At 44.6% G+C, this 21,877-nt stretch overlaps 3 protein-coding genes across 3 annotated transcripts; 2 read left to right on the forward strand and 1 right to left on the reverse strand.

The window, feature by feature from the left end:
• The first annotated feature begins 1,800 nt into the window (after positions 1-1,800).
• Positions 1,801-4,260, forward strand: LOC140221768 (uncharacterized). Its single transcript, XM_072291716.1, has one exon. It carries the CDS (start codon positions 1,801-1,803, stop codon positions 4,258-4,260), a length of 2,460 nt encoding a protein of 819 aa, XP_072147817.1.
• A 2,299-nt stretch (positions 4,261-6,559) lies between these two features.
• Positions 6,560-7,378, forward strand: LOC140221769 (uncharacterized). Its single transcript, XM_072291717.1, has one exon. The coding sequence runs from the start codon at positions 6,560-6,562 to the stop codon at positions 7,376-7,378; it is 819 nt and encodes a 272-aa protein (XP_072147818.1).
• Positions 7,379-8,060: 682 nt separating this feature from the next.
• On the reverse strand, positions 8,061-12,017 carry LOC117842159 (disease resistance protein RGA5). The gene is made up of 3 exons (XM_034722526.1): positions 11,059-12,017; positions 8,490-10,442; positions 8,061-8,368 (listed from the first exon to the last, which is right to left on the reverse strand). The coding sequence occupies exons 1-2, from the start codon at positions 11,886-11,888 to the stop codon at positions 8,519-8,521; spliced, it is 2,754 nt and encodes a 917-aa protein (XP_034578417.1). The 5' UTR covers positions 11,889-12,017; the 3' UTR covers positions 8,061-8,368; positions 8,490-8,518.
• Between the last annotated feature and the right edge of the window lie 9,860 nt (positions 12,018-21,877).

Here is a 21,877-nt window from a genome sequence, read left to right on the forward strand (position 1 = left end):
ATAGCCCCGTACAAACGACTTCCTATCCGACTAGAACTCTATCCCTAAGTTTAAACGGAAAACGAATATTTACAAGTACGATTCGTACTATTTTCACGCGCTTCATGGGCTGACTCCTTCTTCATCTTCATAATCTTTTTTAAGCCCACATCGGCCCAACTATTCTAACCTCCTAATCAGCCGATCACCTCTTTGGCAAGGGGGTAACCGATCAGGACCCACACGTCGAGGGCTCAGACTTATCCCGACCCTGGGGACTAAGGTCGGACGAGGCGGAGATCCTCCTTTAGAGGGTCGGGCGCGTCCGATCCCAAACCCCAGGGGTCGGGCGAGGCGGAGATCCTCCCTTGGAGGGTCGGGCGCGTCCGATCCCAAACCCCAGGGGTCGGGCGAGGCGGAGATCCTCCCTTGGAGGGTCGGGCGCGTCCGATCCCAAGCCTCAGGGTCGGGCGAGGTGGAAATCCTCCCTCGGAGGGTCGGGCGTGTCCGATCCCAAACCTCAGGGGTCGGGCGAGGCGGAACTCCAAGGATCAATCGACCGATCCTCGACTGTAGCATCAATTGGCCGATCCTTGACTGTAGCACCAATCGGCCGATTTCCAATCGTCACCCTTGTATCTCGCTGCATCTTCCAATCTCTTCTTCTCATAACGCCGATTTTACTCGTGTCAAAATCTGGCGTCAACAGGGATATTTGTGGATATGTTTGCTATATTTAATTAATTTATTGCATTTCAAAGAATTTTTTGGTATAAGTCAAATTTGAACTGCAAGTGATTCAAATAATAGAATAAGATAAGTAGAAAAGTGATATTCGTGTTATTGACGTGTCAGCTTTTTACCTGTTTCTGATCAATTGCACTGGAATTGGAAAGGAATGAGTAACATCAGAGTGAGGAGCCCCTGCATTAGCCTAGTCTGCCTATACTTCTGAACAATAGCATGCAATGAAGCGGAAAGTGTGGACTGTAAAAAGATTTTGTCACCAACACCAAACTACTGCCAATGTTCAGTTTCAGTCTCATCGATGTTCAGAATTCAGAGCTTGTATGTTCTTGTTAGCATCGGCGGAGCTACAGGGTATGCCGGGTGGGCCCTGGCATACCCTGGGACCCATCACTTTACCGTGAGAAATCAAGCTGCAAAAAATGATTCTCAGGCCCAGCAGACGATGCAAGGCAAATGATGCCCAGGCCCAGCTTTTGGCCCCCCGCTGGTTGTGACTTGCTTGCGTGGATACGACGTGCTGTGTGCGGACTGCTTGCTTTGCTTGTCTCTAGTACAAGATTGGCCCACGATTTGACGCATCAGACCACATCTCGACGATTACAACTTCTCCGCCCGCCAGGACTCCTCCTGTCCTCTCACGGCTCCGCCGCAGCGCCGCCGGCCGCCGCACCAGGCTACCAGGGACAGCGCGTCTGCGCAACTGCGTGGGGGATTTTGTGCCCGAAAACTTCTGATGGTCCATAAGGAAAACTTCTCATCGTCCACAAACCACAAGGAGGTTTAAGATGAATCTATCTTCTATTTTTTTTCTTATTTGAAAAGACATATATTCTTAAATATTTTTATTTATTTATGTATGAGTGCTTTTTTTATTTTAGTTCGTGAGTTTATTGAACAGACCGTCAATCCATCAACATTCTTAACTTAATATCGTGTGAGGTTGTGATTTGTAAGTTTTCTATCCGAAAATTTAAAACATGATTCTATCGTTACATGTTTGTTTTGCTATAATGTCTAGTTAGTTATTGTACTTACATTACATAGACATTGTTTTTTCAGAACAGTTGGATTATGAAGAGAGGCGGAGATATTGCATCTCTTTTTCAGAAACATGCAGCAAAGAAGGCAACAGCTGCTTCAAACACTATCCCATCTCCAGTTGAAACTTTTGTGGAAGAACATAATCAGGAGCATGATAGAGTGGTAGTTGAAGAAATCGCGGATCCTGTGCCCTTGCCTCCGCCACTGCAACCACCCACATCACAGCCGCCGGTTTATGACATCAATCGCCTTCCACATGATCCAGGTGAAAGGCAGCCCATTGAAAGTTATCATGTTAATGATCAAGATGCAATTCGAAGAGCATATATTATTAAAGGTCGATTCAAACCTGTTAATCATGATTTTCCATCAAGAAAAATTGGAGGTAGGGATCGCCAATTCAATTATGTATGGATGTATAATCATGAGTGGCTTGAATATAGTATCAAGAAGGATTCTGCGTTTTGCTTTATATGCTACTTGTTCAAGAAGGGTGCTGGGTCAAATACATTTATTGTTGGAGGATGGAATATAGGAAACAAAGTACTTCTCAAACATAGTGGTTCTATGGCACACAATGTAGCTCAGGAGAGATACATTGGTTTTATAAATCCCAAGGTAGCAATTGATTATCACATTGAGAAGTGGACTGATGAGGATCTTCGTCTTTATAAGAAAAGGTTGACATATTCACTTAGATGTATCAAGTTTCTTTTGCATCAAGGATTGGCATTTCGTGGACATGATGAAAATGAAGAATCTAGCAACAGAGGAAATTTCATTGAACTTTTGAAGTTTCTTGCAGGAAATAGTGATGAAGTGAACAAGTATGTCTTGAATAATGCTCCAGGTAATTGCACCTTAACTAGCCCAGAGATACAAAAGCAAATTATTCATTGTTGTGCCATAGAAACTAGAAAGAAAATAATTGAAGAACTTGATGATGAGCCCTATGCAATTTTAGCTGATGAGTCCAGTGACATATCACATAAAGAACAACTAGCTCTTTGTTTACGTTATGTTGATAAACTTGGAAGGCCTTGTGAACACTTTATTGGAGTTGTTCATGTAGATGATACTACCTCTTTGTCACTTAAGGAAGCTATTGAGGGTTTACTTGTTAGTCATGGATTGACTATGACTCAAATTAGAGGTCAAGGTTATGATGGGGCCAGTAATATGAAAGGAGATATTAAAGGGCTAAAAACATTGATTATGCAAGAATCACCTTGTGCGTATTATATTCATTGCTTTGCACATCAACTCCAACTAGTTCTTGTTGCTGTTGCCAAGAGAAATACTGATTGTAAGAGCTTTTTTGATCAAGTATCTATCTTATTGAATATTATTGGAGTTTCTTGCAAGCGTCATGGTATGCTTCGAACTGCTAGGCTTGAGAATATTAAGAAAGCACTTGAGTGTGGTGAACTTGAATCAGGGAGTGGATTAAATCAAGAGATGAGTTTGCCTAGGCCTGGTGAAACTAGATGGGGCTCTCATTACAAAACTATATGCAGCATCATTACAATGTATTCCTCAATCCATGATGTGCTCATTGATCTTGGTGATGATATTTCACATAAGGATGATTGGACAAAGATACATTTTGTGCTTGGAGCATTTGAAACTTTTGAGTTCATTTTCTTTGTGCACTTAATGTTTGTTATTCTTGGATACACAAATGAGTTATCAGAGTGTTTGCAGAGAAGGGATCAAGATATTCTTAATGCAATCTCCCTTGTTAATGTGGCAAAGAACAAAATGCAACAGTTAAGGTCTGATGGTTGGGACCACTTCCTTGAGAGGGTCACTTCTTTTTGCATTAAACATGATGTTGAAGTTCCTGCTATGGATGGTGATTATGTGCTGTATGGAAAATCAGCAAGGTATGCCCGTGCTCGAAACCAAACAAATGATGATCATTTTAGAAGAGAAGTATATATTGATGTTATTGATCAAATTAGGCAAGAGCTTGATAATTGGTTTGATGAGATCAATATGGAGCTACTTTCGTGTATGTCAGCCTTCAGTCCTTCCAATTCATTTGCTTCGTTTGATGCACAGAAGGTACGCAGATTGGCTGAATTTTATCCTAAGGACTTCTCTAACAATGATTTGCTAAAACTTGAATTACAACTTGATAATTATATTGATGACATGCGACGAGATGATAGCTTCAAGGGTCTAGACAGCATCGTTGATCTCTCAGTTAAACTTGTTCAAACACGGAGGCACAAAGTGTATGATATGGTTTACTTGCTTCTCAAATTGATATTGCTTTTACCAGTGGCAACAGCGAGTGTTGAAAGGGTATTTTCTGCCATGGTTAAAGTGAAAACAAAGTCAAGGAATAAGCTAAGTGACAGTGTTTTGGATGATTGTCTAGTCACATTCATTGAGCGGGATATTTTCTTCCAAGTGAATGAAGAAGATATAATCAAGACATTCATGTCATTCAAAAAGCGGCGGGTAAACAAAGGAGACAAGTAACATTGTAAGTTTCTTTTATGCTATATTTTGAACTATTTATATTGTGATTTGTTATTGTTTCTAGCTTAATCTTTGAATTTATCGAATTGTAAATGGTTTTATCGAATTGCATAAATTTTTTTTTTGGCATACCCTATGATAAAATTCTAGATCCGCCTCTGCTTGTTAGGGATGAAGATCGTGATTCAGAGCTTGTTTGTTTCTCGTGCTTCCTGCGACAACCGTTTGCCGTCAGTGAGATTGGTGTTGCTTACGGCATCATGCGTCCTGAATTAGTGTTGTGCACGGTATCGATCATGAATGCGTCAGTTCGCTTGCACGGCTCTACAAGGTGGTAAAGCAGAGCAGAGCGGAATTTCAGAAATTTAAACTGGGTTTAATGTACCACATGAACACCAAGCCAAAAGGAAATTAGACAGGTAACGCACAAATCACAGAGGATAAAGTCCACATTTGATCCATCGACACTTCAGCTTGGCGCTAGTTTTCCATGCTAGAAAAAAATGGGCCACCCGGATTCCAGCCCAAAACATTAAATGAATTAATTTCTACTAAAAATAGTTAGCGGCCCAGCTAAACCTTACTTGGGCCTGACTTTGCCAGCCTGGCGAGGTTAATGGGATTATGAAGGCTTGGGCGCTGATTTTAGGCCCAACAAAAATCGAGGTTCGCCTAGTCCGCAAAATGCTCACCTATAAGCACCATAAATTTTGGCTTAAGAGAAATCAATAGTTAGCCTATTATTATTTAAAAATTTGGTCCTTTTTTGTTTTCTAACACTGACAAGAGATAGAAAAGATATACAAACTCCAGCTATTTTATTAGATGATGGGCAGCTTTGGATAAAACGTAAAAGGCTTTTTTTCCTTTTGGTCCTTTTCTTTTGGTCCACCTAGTTATTAAATGATAGATTAAGAAGGGTTTAAATATATCAAATTTTGGATCTTTCATTCTAGTTATTCACCCTCTATCCCAAAATATAGATACGTTTAGATTTTTTCGAAATCAAACATTTTCAACTTTCACTACGAATAGAGAAATAATCATAGAGCCTAGTAGCATAAAAATAATGCTAGTAGATTTATCATGAAACCAACTATTATATAACCTTTTTATTTGAAATAAATTATTTTTAGAGATATTATTGGTCAAAGTTAAAAAAGATTTGACTTTTGAAAGCTAAACGTAGCTATATTTTGGGACGGAGGGAATAACTACAAAGACGTCTCTTTCACTCCCACCAATTGCCTTAGCTCCTCGAGCTCACCTCATTCCCACCAACCACCGCAACCCCTCAAGCTCCTCCCAATCCCGCGCAATGTCTCCAGCGCTACCTCCTCATTGTTGTGCCTATCTCTGGCATGGCCTACCATCGAATCATCCACTTACCTTTTACCTTTGGATTTATTGTCCTTCTTTGACACAACGCCCTCACCAATCACCGCCATCCTTCTCCATCATTTCCCACGCAAATTGGAAAGTTGGCGGATCTATCGCCACTTGTCGCTTCCATGTTATCCCGTTTAAAGGTGCTGGTGCCGCCAACAACATCCATCTGCTAATCTCTCAACACCATGGTGGATGACACCACCACAGCTCCTTAAGCTCACCTCATTCCCGCCAACTGCCACAACCCCTCAAGTGCCTCTCGATTATGAGCACCACCTCTTGCCAATCTTCTTGACGTTACCATCTTCTCCTTCCTCTTTTGTGGATGTACACCTACCGTTTCCTCTGGATTTATTTGGCTTGACGTTACCATCTTCTCCTTCCTCTTTTGTGGATGTACACCTGCCGTTTCCTCTGGATTTATTTTCCTTCTTTGGAAAGACAGCCTAGCCACCGCCATCCTCCCTCGTTTCCCGTGCAAAGCTGCAAGTTGGTGAATCTCCCACCACTTGTCGTACCCCTTCAAATATGCTACTCCCACGCTGGTCTGATCTTGCCACCCATGGCAAACGACACCGCTGCTACCTCATCTTCCCGCCAACTACCAACCGCCCCCCGCCACCCCACCCTAATATCACCGTCGTCGAAGAAGAACCCGCTGCTTAAATTTGACATGCGCACAATTCCTCATCCTTTTGATCGTAGATTCAATTCAACCACAGTTCCTCGGGGGCAAAAATTCAATCAAAGTGAATCCTCCCAGCTGCCTTGATTGGAGATTGAATTCAAGTGAATCCTTCCAGACCACTTCCGGTGGCTTCTTGCAGACCCCCCAGCCGGCACAAAAGCCCCACGGGTTCCTCCCTCCAACATTTCAGTTTCAGCTCTCCCCGACCAAAAGCCCAAAGCCATGGACGCTCCTCCGTGCCGTCCCACGCCGCCGTCGCCGCGCGCGCTGCCGCACCTGCCGGACGGGATCGTCGAGGACATCCTCCTCCGCGTCCCGGCCGACGAACCCGCGGGCCTCCTCCGCTCGGCGCTCACCTGCAAGCGCTGGGCGCGCCTCATGGCCGACCGCGGCTTCCGCCGCCGGTACCGCGAGTGCCACCGGCCGGCGCCCATGCTTGGCTTCCTCGCCAACCTCGTCCGCACCGACGGCGTCGCCCGGTTCTTCCCCACGGCCGGCTTCCGCACGCCCCGCGCCGACCGCGACGGCTACCGCGCGCACGACGCACGCCATGGCCGCGTCCTCCTCAACCGGGTGCCGGGGACGGATCTACCAACGGGCCACCAGGATTCCGCCTCCGCCCTCGTCGTCTGGGACCCCATCACCGACGAGCAGCGTCACCTCCCCCTCCTCCAGCTCCGGCGCCGGGAGGTGCGCAACTGGAACGCCGCGGTGCTCTGCGCCGGCACCGCCGGCGGCGACGACGACGCCTGCGACCACCTCGACTGCGGCGCCGGGCCCTTCCGCGTCGTCTTCATCGGCATGAACGCCAAGGAGATCTTCGCCCACGTCTACTCCTCCGAGTCCGGTGCGTGGAGCCAGCCAGCGTCCGGTGAGCTCCTGATCCCCGGCGAACCTCAAGAAGACGACCCCATCGACGAGGCGGTGCCCGGCGTTCTAGCCGGCAACGCGCTCCCTTTCTTCGCCGTGCCCGTCGTGCTCGACTGGGCCATCCGGAACTTCGCCAACTGCGACGCCGCCAAGCGCAACAAGACGGGCTAGAGAAAGGGAATGTGGGCCTGCGGAGCTGGTGCTGGGCTGGAGGAGAAGAAAGGGAGTTGGGCTGGAGGAAAAAGGAGAAGAAAGGGAGTTGGGCTGGAGGAGAAGAAAGGGAGTTGGGCCGGCGTCAGCGTCAGCTCAGCGGACTGCCTCGCCGTCGGCCTCCGCCATGCAGCTGTAAGCTCACCTTGAGCACCTGCTTGAACTTGCCATGGTGGTTTTTTAAGGACAATATATACATGGAGCTGAGGTTGGCGTCGCCCTTGGAGTTTCGAGAAGAAGCATACAACATGCAGAGTTTCAGGAACATCAAACTTACTGCTCGTTCTCTTTGCCCATCTCCTGCATTATCTTCCTGAGAGTCTCACACATGGAGATTTGCCTTTCTGCAGTCCTGGATGACACTCCCTACCAAGTTCATGCACCGCTGGTGCATTTTACTCGGGATGAAGCCACCGCTGGCTCTGCATGGCGTCGCCCATCAAGAACAGGCCGCGCTTTTTTCACCTCCAGCTATTCTATTAATCCGGTACACGCGTCAACTCTAATCATCTCTGCATTACCCCCGATCATGATGTGATGTGGCAACATTTGGACTCCATCCAAATCCACCACCGATCTCCCCCAGCCAAATCCGATCTGCAGTGCGCCCGTTGAGCCTTTGAAAGACGCCTCCGGCAGCTAGTAAAGACAAAGCAGGTGTGCAACTAAATTCTCAAATAAATGTTTGGTTACAGTGAAGGCAGCCCAAAAGGTTTGTCTGCATGGAGCACAACATAACAGATGGGGCTGGCGGAGCAAATAATGGATGTCATTTCTTATTCAAGAACAACAAAAGTGGAGCAACTAAACAACTTTCATATATGGATTATCAATAATGAAAGTCTGCAAATAGTACGGATGAAATTGACCAAACACATGCTGGTTGCTTGATGTCCCCTCACTGATAAACAAGACTGGACGGACGAACCGAAAGACTGGTCGACAAGGATCCTGCTTTGTTCACCAAAAAGAACAGTAACTAGTTACTATCAACGGAGCATGTAAAGGAAGGAAGAGAAAAACATAAATAAATCTGGAAAACTGCGTGGCTTAGGAACAATTATTGTATTACCTTGCCATCGTGAAGCTGATGCTTATTATTCATTTTTCCAAAAGAAAGTCTGTATTGAAGATTAGTGTGGGACGATTGGGATGTGCGCCAAGTAAGCTCCGGGTTTTGGCCTCCAGATCTTCGACGGCTCCTCTATGGCGACACCAGGCATGGATATCCACATCGACCCTAGTGAGGCTGGCGAGGTGCTGGATGCCAAGATCGCTGTAACTATTCGTGGTGAAGGCGAGTCCAACTTCGAGACGCTTCAGGTTAGGCATAGCACCAGGCATAAACAGAATTTGGTAGAGTTGGCCCACCCTGAATGATTTGAGGCACTGGAATTCGTGTCCTCGGATGGTGAAAGGACCTGCATCTGTGCCTACAAGATACAGTGTAAGAGTCTCAAGAGCCGGCATGCCTCCAAGCACTCGCAAATCCTCCTGAGTGAATCGATTAGTTCTGAGTTCTAACAGCTCGAGATTAACAAGTAAGCCCATCCAGATAGGGAGATTGCTGATGTGCGAAATGACAAATGTCCGGAGGCTTTGCAGAGCAGGGAACGAGGAATCCATGGGGATGGGAGGCGAATCCGCCATAGATATGTTAACATCTAGAAGTTTATGGCTGCATAGTGCTTGGAGTGAAGAAGTGAAGATTCCCCACCCGCTACCTTCATAATCGACATCATCGCAATCAGCTTCCAGGGTTCTCAGGTTGGTAAGCTGGCCTAGCTCTATTAGAAAGCTGAGTGGTTGCCTGTGGATTGAGAAACATTTTAGTTGTTCCAATCCTTTCATCTTGCTGAAGCCTTCAGCTGGGAACTTGACATTCGGACTGACAATAAGACGTGCCAGCTTTTCAAGTAGAACAATAGTTGATGGCAATTCTTCCACTTGAGTGAATCTTATATCTAATGTTTCTAAATTCTGGACTTGTCCAATTCCAGCAGGGAGCTCATTGACACTTGTTCCTTTAATGTTCAAATACCGCAACTGAAGTAACACCTCTATATTTGCAAGGTACTCATTTGTCAATGGCACACAGCGTTGCAGGTCTAACACACGTACAACTTGAAATTCTGTAAGAGGAAACAATTCTTTGCAGTCCACAAAGCATGCAACTGACCGGACATAAGGCTTAATAGACTTTATCCATGAAACTACATTCTCTTGGTAGTTATTCTGGAGAGATAGGCGACGAACCTTGCTATGGAGAGAAGTTGGGAGCCCGGATGGGTCCGACAAAGTAAGAAAGTTCTCCCCAACTGATTTGGATACAAGGAAATTAAGGATGACATCGTGAACTCTACAACCCAGCACCACATCTATCAGCTGATGCCATGGTTGGATCAAGCTCCGGTTTACCAGATCATTGAAATACCTTAGCCCTGCTTCATATAGACTCTCTCCTGGTTCTGCATTAACAAATCCTTCTGCAATCCATTTGCCTATTAAACAATCACTTTCGATTATGTAATCTTCTGGAAATGCACTCAAGTACAACAGGCAAGTTCTCAGATGTTGTGGGAGATTAAAGTAACTGAGTGATAATACTGATTGTATGGTCTCAACAGACTTATTTCCAGGAAGTGGTGAACTTATAGATTCTTTCACCTTGTTCCAGTAATCAAGAGATTGTGGTACATCAACTGCCAAGAAGCTGGATATCAAAATTATGGCAAGTGGTATGCCATCACGCTTTTTCAGTATATCTTCAGAAGCTCTTTCCAGCTCATGAGGACACCCATCTTCAGAGTCAAAAATTCTTTTGAGAAACAACCTTCTAGAGTCGCTGTCTTTTAGAGGTCTCATATCATAAACACGACCACCGTGAGAAGAACAACATGACTCGGCCACATCTTTCAGACGTGTTGTCATGATTATTATGCTACCAGGGCTGGTTCTGACCAATGCTTGTCCAATGATCTTCCATGGATCGGAGTGCCATATATCATCCACTACAACAATGTACCTGCCACAAATATGGGATGCTAATTTTATAAAACTATATGTGGTAAGGGAAAAACTATGCATGTAATGCTTCATTCTTGATCTGGTGAAATAGTAATCAAAATGAAAACAAATTGCATTATGAGAAAAATACAACTATTCTAAGTAAAACAAACACAAATATATGTTAATCATTTTTTCTATCTGCAAGATATAGAAAAGTTATGAATCTTTTTAAGAGAGTCGGAACACATGCTTTTAGGATCGTGAAGATTGATGCTTATGTGTCTCAAATTGGCTTGAAACAACATGCTTTTAAGCTCATGAAGATTGTAGTGTCCGTTAGACAAAAACAACATGCTTATATATTCTTCTTATTTTATTTTTTTGGTTTGCCAGTTGACTGAGCATGTTTGTTATGAAGCGGGTGAATCAGATCCTAGTTGCATATGTGGTATATTAGGTTGTATATTAGGACGACCATGCCAACAGATCAGAGCCATTCATAATAAAGGTTGATGTGTGTATTTTCTTTTCCTACTGAATTATGTGATAATTTCTAGTTTTAAGATTATTTTAAGGTGAGCCCAGACATTACTATAGATAAATGAAGATAGGGTCCAAATAAAGCAACACACCTTTTGTACTGGAGTCGCTCTCGGAGCTTGTTGACGAGAAGGAGCTCATCATCTGCCATGCTTGTAGTTGCTCCAACTTGAGAACAAATCTTCATCAGTATATCCTTAATGTTAGGGTTCTGAGACACCGATACAAAGGCTTTGCACTCAAAATGGCCTTGAATTTTCTGGTACACCTGATTAGCGAGAGTGGTCTTGCCCAAGCCTGCACACCCAACGATGGACAAAGTCCTGATTTGCTGCGAGGGCACCTCTCCCTCTGCAGGCATCAACAAGCGGATGACCTCATCCATGGGTCCGTTGAGTCCGACGAGATTCTTCGTCTCCTCCCAAAGCGCGCACATCCGGAGGTCAACCTTATTACGAGAAGCATCAAACCTGGATCCGATGAGGCCATCAAGCTTGTATCCCTTCTGTCGATAGCACTTCTCAAAGACACAAGCCTTGAGCTCTTGTACCTCGTGAGCGGTCTGAAGAGACAGTATGATTTTCTTGAGCTTCCGTGCCAGCTTCTTGACGCCGAAGAACCTGTCTTTGCTGGCATCGCCGCCGGCACGATGGAACCGGGCCACAGAGAGATCGATGCAATCCTCGAGGTCGTAGGCCAGCTCCCGCACCCTGTCCCGCCACCCCTTGTCGAGGGCGTCGAGCTCCTCGATGTGTGCCATCACATACAGCTGGTCATTCATGATGATGAGCTCTACCCTGAGGAGCTCGATATCCTCGCGGACCCCCTTGGCAAGCTTGTTCTTCTCCTGGAGCAGCTCTGCCAGCTTTGCGAGGACGGAGCTCATCGCTCCGGTCGCCGCGCTCACCATGGCTTGCTCCATGGCACATGAACGGAGGTGGATGCTGGGTTGCTGAGTCTAGTACACGGCACGGAGATATTTCAGATCGAGATATAGAGCTCAAGTGGTTGGCAGATACGCCATGTCCCTGGGTGGGCATATGCCATGGTTTATCCTATGCTCACCACCAGGCAGGAACATATCATGTGCTGTGAATTAATTGAACGTGTCCTGTGCTGCAGGAAAAAAAAAATTGCAAGCATCGTGGAGAGCATCTTTTGACGACGACTTGAATCGGGAATCACGGCAAGACGGCATTATCTTTTAGAAGTTGAGGCTTCAGCCAAGAGGTATGGAGATCATGCATTATCTTTTGACGACGACTTGAATCGGTAATCACAGCAAGACGGCATTATCTTTTAGAAGTTGAGGCTTGAGAGTGGTTTTGCGGTTGAGGGCTGCGATGGAAAGCACGCCAAATTAGGCCTGTTGGGGGCTGGATCGTTTCCTCGTGCCCTCAGGCGCACACCTGATGATGCGGTCGCCTTTGCTGACACATCGCGGGTGTCATCTTTCAGAGCACGACTGATGGGCTCTACATTTTTTATCCAAAGTCCAGCAAGGGCAGGAGGGTTATGAGCAATCGCTTCTACACTCCAGGTACCACCACTTGCCTTGTGCAGATTTTACCAGTTATGACTTCTCTAAAAAGACTGAATTTGTGGGCAGAGGCAGTTGCACCAATGTTCAGTATGGGGAATATTTTGGTCAGTAACAAGAAATTCAGTCTACTCTACCTGTACTCCTGATCATTAGCTTGCAATGGGTTTTAGTCCTGCTGAGCGCAGCAGGCGGTGGTTCAGGAGATGATGAGGGGATGCTGTGAATTTGCCGGCTATGCTCGGCTCCCCTATATATCCGGTCCCTGAGAGGTATCGGCAATTTTCAGTTTCGATCTCATCGATGTTCAGAATTCAGAGCTTGTGTGTTCTTGTCAGGGAGATGAAGAGCAGGAGGTACTGCATGCAGGGTGTACTAATATTACCTCCGTCTCATGTATGCGTGTTGCTGATCGACAACTTGCACAAAGACACCATTGGTTCAGCAATCTCATATCTGTGCCCTTGATACCAATTCCCAAGCCCAAGTCAAGCAGATCTCAACTCTCTTTACCCCTGGGCCCCACCTGCCAATAACTCCAATCAACTGGCAAAGCAGAGTAGAGGGACTTGATCAGAGACAAAATATCACAAAGGAATAATATGTTCATGTTTGGCCCATCAAATATTTAGTTTGTTTAATTCTGATCCCCTGAACTCCGAACTACACTACCGTAGCGGCTTTTGGATGCCATTGCCGTGATTTTTGAATTTAGATCAGAGAAATATATTTAAATGAGGGAAAATACTCAACCACTTCCAAATATTTTAAAAAGTCCTAGAGATATTTTAGGACACAAGGAATCCCAAAAAATAACTAGATCTTGTGGATACATTATTCAAAAAATTAAAAAAAATAAAAGGATTTAGATATTTAAAAAATCCATATAGATCCCATCATTAATTGACAAGAAATGTCTTCATCTTGACATATCTTGTCATTTAATGACAAGCTCTACATGGATTTATTTTAGATTTATTGAATCCTTTATTTGAATCTCGTAAAGCTTTTCTACGAGCTTTAGTTACAAGGCTCGTAGGCTTATATTTATACCCTGGAGTAGACTAAAATTCTAGTCGAATACGACATGAACTACTACAAATATTTCTAAAAATTACTAAAGATAAATCTCCACGCTTTTCCTTATTTGGTGGAGTTGATTTCACTTTGGACTGGACCTACCTGGTCTTCTATTGCCTTCTGGAATCGTGGTAACAACAGCCAGTCTGGGTCAATGAGGCGCCATGTTCAGGCTTTTTCCCTCTCCTCTATCGGCTGTCAGGCTATCAGAACCTGCAATGGTTGATTCTGGTCAAAAACCAGTGTCAACAAAACCCACTTCCACGCCAGCCCTAAAACCACTTTGACTAGGCTTAGGGACCAAAACTAGGTCGAACTGAAAGTTGGGATACCCAAACTGAACTGTATTAGAGTGTGTGTCGATCAAAATTTGACAAACTAAAGCGTTAAAGGACAAATTATGGATTTTATGAATCACAAAAGGATCTATATCACCACCATTTAGGGCAAAATGAATACTTAGCATATTGCTATTAGAAAATTCGTACGTTTATGGTTTATTTAATATTAGCGTGTGTGGCTACTGGCTAGATATAAAAAAGCGCATACAAGCTATACTTCTAGTAAACAAAATTTACCATCTCTTGCCACCATGGTTGTCGCACACCTACCGTTTCCTTTAGATTTATTTATTTTTCTTATTTGGCAAGACACCTTTCTTCCAAATTACCCGCGCAAAAGTGAAAAGTTGGCGGGTCGACCTTTCCCCACTTAGGGTGTGTTTGGTTGCATGCACCAGTGATGTATGGATGGATGATCTTGGATGGGGTGGTTCAACCAATTTGCTTGTACCATGTGGTTCACCCTAATTAGTAGAATAATGTATTAAGTGGGATGACCTCATCCTGGATGAGTTGATACAATTCACCCAACCAAACAAAAGGATCATTATTATTTTGAATCATTTCATACATGAATCAAATGATACAACCAACCAAACACACCCTTATTGTTTCTGCGCTAACCCTTCCAAATGTGATGGTTCCCTACCACCGGCCTCATCTCTTTTGGTCTTTTTCATAGCTATGTCGATCAGCAATTTCATATCTGTGCCCTTGATACCAATTCCCAAGCCCAAGCCAAGCAGATCTCAACTCTCTTTACCCCTGGCCCCACCTGCCAGTAACTCCAATCAACTGGCAAAGCAGAGTAGAGGGACTTGATCACAAGCAAAATATCACAAAGGAATAACATGTTCATGTTTGGCCATCAAATATTTAGCTTGTTTAATTTTGATCCCCTCAACTCTGAACTACACTACCGTATAGTAGCGGCTTTTGGATGACATTGCCGTGGTTTTTAAATTTAAATGAGAGAAAAATATTTAAATGAGGGAAAATACTCAACCACCTCCAAATATTTTGAAAAGGTCCTAGAGATATTTTGGGACACGAGGAATTCCAAAAAATAACTAGATCTTGCGGATACATTATTCAAAAAATTAAAAAATAAAAGGATTTAGATATTTAAAAAATCCATATAGATCCTATCATTAATTGACAAGAAATGTCTTCATCTTCTGCACAAGGATCAAGACATATCTTGTCATTTAATGACAAGGTCTACATGGATTTGGAATTTTTTTGAAACTTTTTTATTTTCTAAACTTATTGAGTCTTGTAAAGTTGTTTATAAGTTTTAGTTACTTTTAGGGTAAACATTAAATTCCTAAGCCGATCGGCGGCGAAGCCTCTCGAACTCATGGGTAGGCGTTCTTGGAATAAACACCATAATAGATAGATATTTAATGTAAGCAACACGAATGAGAGGGCATTAACCTCGATCTGACAACATAAAAGACTAGAGCACAATCACCAAATACCTCTTGCCTACCGCTTACAAGCCTATTAAGATAATAAAGTCTAATCAATGCCATGACCGTCTATTTGAATTTAGACAAGGTAACATGATGAGAGGGCATTAACTTCGACCCGTTAATCTTAACAGACAGGCTCACGGCAGCAAGGCATCACATGTGCCCCTATCAGCTCAATGACGTCGTCATGCTTCCGTGAGATACGGAAAAAACCCAACTGAAGCATCGGTTCTCAATGGTAGCACGCTGACGTTAAAGGCTTGACGGTTAGCAATATGAAGGGCAAGGGTAAAAATCTATCGGACCTAGCATATATAAAGTAGTAAAAGCATGTAGAGTCTACCAGTCGATACGATCTGCCAAGATATTAGATGATATATAAAGTAGTAAAAGCATGCCTTGGATTGAACCTAAAAGTTTTTTTCTTTTTCTTTTTATTTGGATTTGCCAGGATATTAGATGATAGATTTAGAAGGGTTTAAATACAACAAATTTCGAATCCTTCAATCTGTATTGGATAGCTTACGTTAGATATGGTTTATATAAGAAGTATAACTAAAAAATCCCGCACCCTCATTCCTGTCAACTACCACAGCCCCTTGAGCGCATCCTCATTTCCACCAATCGCCACAGCCCCTCAGGCTCCTTTCCGATCCTGCTCACTACCTCCTTCGCGACCTCCTCATCATTGTGCCTGGCGTCGGCATGGCATGACATACACCCTTCTTCTCCTATGTGGTCACACACCTACCTTTTTTTGTCTTGATTTTATCCCCCTTATTTGGCAAGTCGCCCTCCCGTGCCACCCTCCTCCCTCATCTCCATATTGAAAGCCAACTCGTCTCCGCACAAACCCTTCAACTGTTTTATTCCCAACAACACCATCAGCATCCATCACTAATCTCTTACCACCATGGTTGTCGCACACCTACCGTTTCCTTTAGATTTATCTTTTTTATTTGGCAAGCCACCCTTCTTCCAAATTTCCCACACAAAAGCGGAAAGTTGGCGGATCGACCTTTCCCCACTTATTGTTTCCGCGCTAACCCTTTCAAATGTGATAGTTCCACTACCACCACCGGCCTCATCTCTGCTGGTCTTTTTCATAGCTATGGCGGCCTCGAGCTCCTCCCCCCTTCATGTGCATGGCCTCCCACATGGCCTCCTCCTCATTGTGCCTAGCGTCATCAATCGGCATGCCGTGCCATTCATCCTTCCTCCTCCACGGTCGCACACCTACCTTTTTACATGATTTAATTTTTCTTCTTTCACAAGGCACTCTTGACACCACCCTTCTTCATCGTTTCCCGTGCAAAGCGAAAAGTTGGCAAATCTACTACCACTCATCGCTTTCCATTCTAATATAACCCTTTCTAATGTGCCGCTGCCTCCATCATCAACGCCCACACCCTAGTCCCCCACCACCACTGCCGGTCGCCGTAACATCACCGGTGCCGGAGAAGAAGACGTCGCCAAAGTTCGAACAAGTAGCATAATTTCTTCTTTTCTGCTACGACATTCAATTCATTCAAAGGTCTTGTAGGAGAAAAATCAATCAAAGTTACGCAATCCTCCCGGCTGGCTTGATTGGAGATTCAATTCAAGTGAATCTTCCCACACGGCCACAACCACTTCCACTGCCTTCTTGCAGACCTCGGTCACCATAAAAGTATAAAACCACTCCCTTGACCGCCCCCGGGTTTCCACTCTCGACACTTCAGTTTCACTTCCCCCGACCGAAGCAAGCCATGGACGCTCCTCCGACCCCTCCCATGGCGCCGCCGTCGCTCCGCGCGACAATGCATGTGCCGGACGAGATTGTCGAGGACATCTTCGTCTGCGTCCCGCCGGACAACAGCGCCCTCCTCCTCCGCTCGGCGCTCACCTGCAAGCGCTGGGCTCGCCTCTTTGCCGACCGTGGCTTCCGCCGCCGGTACAGCCAGAGCCACGGGAAGGCACCCATCCTGGGGATCATCGCCAACCTCACCATCACCGGCGACGTCGCCAGGTTCATCCCCACGCACGGCTTCTGCCCGGCCCGCGACGAACGCCACGGCTACCGCGCGCACGACGCCCGCCACGGCCGCGTCCTCCTCAACAGGCTGACGGAGGCGAGCGATGCACCCCAGGGCCAGGGCCAGGAGCCGTCTGCCCTCGCCGTGTGGAACCCCATCACCGGCGAGCAGCACCAGCTTCCTCTCCTGAAGCGACGCCGGCAGGTGCACAGCTGGAACGCCGCCGTGCTCTGCGGCGCCGCCGCCGGCGCCTGCGACCACGTCGACTGCCACCGCGGGCCGTTCCGCGTCGTCTTCGTCGGCATCGACGCCAAGCAGATCTTCTCCCACGTCTACTGCTCCGATTCCGGCGCGTTGAGCGAGAAGGCGACCACCGCTCCGCTCCAAGACGACCAGCTCGAGTGCTCGACGCCACCCTGCCCGGCGTGCTAGCCTGGAACGCCCTCCATTTCGTGCTCCTCAAGGGGCAAAGATTCCCATGACCAGTGGTGGATTCTACGACGTCGTTCCATACGTCAGCTTCTATACACCAGGTATTGCATCCTGCTTGTTATCCTTGTACAGCTTTGCTCGGTCGTTGTTTTTCTCTATAAAGATCGAGTGGGGAGTTGCAACAATTTTCAGTACGGAAAATATTTTGGTTGGCGGCCGAAAATAGTATATGCGCTTGGTTTTATATAGTTGTATTTCCCTATGTCATATAAATCTGTGATACACATACATTCATGTTTCCTTGTATGGCTGCTGTTGTTGCAATTTGCTAGCTATGCGGTTGGAATTGATTCATCCGTTACACCTGAACCTGTTATGGACATTTGAAAATTATCTTGGTTTAGTCTGGGCCAGGAAGGTAACTGGCACCAATTGAAACCATAAAAGGCCACTGCGTAGTACCTGTATGATGTAGTTTCTACATGCCACTTATCAGCTTCACACATATCTTTAACCCTGTGCATTCCTTAGCTATGGTATGTAGTATGTTACGTGACAGCACATAGAAGCTTTGCCCAGTTATCCTAAAAAGGGATAGGTGCTTTTTTCTGCAGTTTCTGAATCCATCTTTCTCTTAATATGAGGAATTATAGTTGTTAACAGATGGAGCTGCTGATAATTTCCTATTGTTGTTTGCCTGTCCTGCTGACCAGTAGAACTTTAGCAGCAACTTATTTGTTATTTGTGCTGGTTATAAACAGATACTGAATGAGGGGAAATTGATTTCTCAAAATGCTGATATTTTTTTCTGTTGTGCAGTACTAAGAGCGGCACTGGCCGCTTCAGGAGAGGGAACAAGTGCTGGTGCTTCAACAAGTGCTTGACAAACTCAGGGTGCTCATCAGAGGATTTCTTGGCAACAGCTAGCTCTTTAGCATTAGCGAGGTTGGCGCCGGTCTTAGTCTGTGGACTTTGCCTACACACAAACTAGATATAGACATCGTGACAGAGTCAGAAATAGTAGTACCTGAGTTTTTTGCTCCAAGGCACAACTATCATTTTGATTTCAGCTCATGAGACGCAGCAGACTGCGTGTTAAACTTTGTTGCAGTTTTAATCATCCAGAACACTCAAAGTTTTCTTGTCAACCTACCCTGTTTGCTCTTTCTGATGCTTCAGAATTCATATGCTGGCAAAGTGCTCTACTGCTTTAATTTGCCTAATGGACCTTGTCTGTATGCATTTCATTTTTACAGTTACATTGAATTTTTTTTTTCTTAGTTATTGTGTGGCATCACTACCGGAAACAGTAGGTAAGCCGAGTGCAAGAGGGTTTGCCGAGTGCAATCCATCGGGCACTCGGCATACAAGCACTTTGCCGAGTGCTGAAAAAAACACTCAGTAAAATAATTGCACTCGGCAAACAAGGCAAAAAAAACACTCGGCAAAGTTCGACACCCGGCAAACTAGAAAAAACACTCAGCAAAACTAGACACTCGGCAAAGAAATATGTTTGCCGAGTGTAATTGTCTAGCACTCGGCGAAGAAATATGTTTGCCGAGTGTAATTATTTGGCACTCGGCAAATAATTTTATTTTTTTCTCTTCTGATCTTGAAACTTTTTCTACTCTCCACATACAACATGTGGTATTCCATGTTAAAATTTGGGATATTTGAGGATATGTTTGATATATTTAATTAATTTATTGCATTTCAAAGAATTTTTCTGGTATAAGTCAAATTTGAACTGCAAGTGATTCAAATAATAGAATAAAATAAGTAGAAAAGTGATATTCATGTTATTGAGTCTAGTGTGAGGCCTTACCCGGAAAATAAAAAGAAAATTCGAACATCTTGTTCAGGAAACACGACCACGAACGTGTGGCCGAATGGTTTTTAAATTCTAGATAAAGCAAACAAAGTCTGAAAATTATGAGATTTGTCATGATGTGATGATATCATACGTGGAGACTGTGGTAAAAAATTAAGAAGATTTCGCACAATTTGTCACGTACGATGTTTAGAAACCGAAGCATCTCAGAAGAATAATCATAGCGTTGAGAAGGATTCGTAAGATTTGGAGTCAAAGTGACGGTCGAATTGTGGTTTGACTTCAAAACTTTTTATATAGGCAATATAGAGCATAGATTGTTTCATGTGAATTTTTGGTAATTTTTTGGATCCATTTGATAATTTTAATTTATTAAGTGCAATTATAAAATCTTAATTGATATAAATTAAATTTGAGTTGTAACAGCATAAATTAATGGAATAATATTCATAGAAAAATCAAATATAATCTTAATTGATATTTAAAAGTACATCGGAACAAATTTAGAAAAATACGTTATGGAAAAGAAGGAAAAGAAAAAAAGGTTTTGCCGAGTGCCCCCGATCTGGCACTCGGCAAAGATGTGGATTTGCTAAGTGTCCTGATCTGGCACTCGGCAAACTCGCAACCTTACAAACACGTCCGGCCGCCTCCCCCTCCCTCCCACGGGCCTCCCCTCCCTCTCCCGACGCCGCCGCTCCCTCCCCTCCCTCCCTCTCCCCGCATCTCCCTCCCTCTCCCTCTTTTTTTTGCACAGGTGGTGGTGGCGGCGGCGGGCGTGGTAGCGGCCTGGTGGTGGTGGCGGCGGGGGGAGCCACGGGCGAGTGGCGGTGGGTTTTTTATATTTTTCAAAAAGTCTTTGCCGAGTGTTGGTTTTAGCACTCAGCAAAGTCTTTGCCGAGTGCTCAATAAAAAGTACTCGGCAAAGACAGCTTTGCCGAGTCTTTTTGTGCCGAGTGCCGTACACTTGGCAAAAGTTTTGCCAAGTGATTTTTAGGCTTTGCCGTGTGCCCAGAGCACACGGTGAAGCTACTGTTTCCGATGCTTATTCTGATGCTTCGTTGCTGACAATAGAAATCTTGAGTAATTCATTTGTTACCTCCCCACATTTCATATATTTGATCACTCTGTTTGGTTATCGGATTGTCATCTATGACGTAGTTGAATGGGTGGGTTAGCTAATACATTGTGTTGAATGGTTTGACGTGTCAGCTTTTTACCTGTTTCTGATCAATTGCACTGGAATTGGAAAGGAGTGAGTAACATCAGAGTGAGGAGCCCCTGCATTAGCCTAGTCTGCCTATACTTCTGAACAATAGCTTGCAATGAAGCGGAAAGTGTGGACTGTAAAAAGATTTTGTCACCAACACCAAACTACTGCCAATGTTCAGTTTCAGTCTCATCGATGTTCAGAATTCAGAGCTTGTATGTTCTTGTTAGGGATGAAGATCGTGATTCAGAGCTTGTTTGTTTCTCGTGCTTCCTGCGACAACCGTTTGCCGTCAGTGAGATTGGTGTTGCTTACGGCATCATGCGTCCTGAATTAGTGTTGTGCACGGTATCGATCATGAATGCGTCAGTTCGCTTGCACGGCTCTACAAGATGGTAAAGCAGAGCAGAGCGGAATTTCAGAAATTTAAACTGGGTTTAATGAACCACACGAACACCAAGCCAAAAGGAAATTAGACAGGTAACGCACAAATCACAGAGGATGAAGTCCACATTTCATCCATCGACACTTCGGCTTGTCTAATTTTTACTCCCGGTTTAGAATTTAGGTTTCCCTGAAGAGAAGGATTTCTATTTGATGGAGTCCAACCCCTGTGAAAAAGTGTCCATCTATCTCTGAATCCGAGCTCGCCTTCACTCGGTCATGGGATTTACCTTTACCTCGTTTCGGGTTAGATGAATCCAACTCAAGAAACCATACCTACAAAGTTGGACGATCTGTTAGCCAATTGACAAAAACATTGCTGTAGTAATGTGCCTTTCCCCAGTTTGGGCTCCGCACCAAAAAAGCACCCATGACTCTTGCTTGAACGGTGCGGAGAAAGGAATAGAACCCAAAACTAAGTATGATATTAGGGTGGTGCTTGGTTGGCTAAAATGTAACGTAATCTGATCACTGGAAGTAACAAATTTCATTACATATGTTTGGTTGCGGTGCTTAATAATCAATTAACACTGTAATCGAATC

Source organism: Setaria viridis, chromosome 2, assembly GCF_005286985.2.
Source record: "Setaria viridis chromosome 2, Setaria_viridis_v4.0, whole genome shotgun sequence".
Lineage (NCBI taxonomy): Eukaryota > Viridiplantae > Streptophyta > Magnoliopsida > Poales > Poaceae > Setaria > Setaria viridis.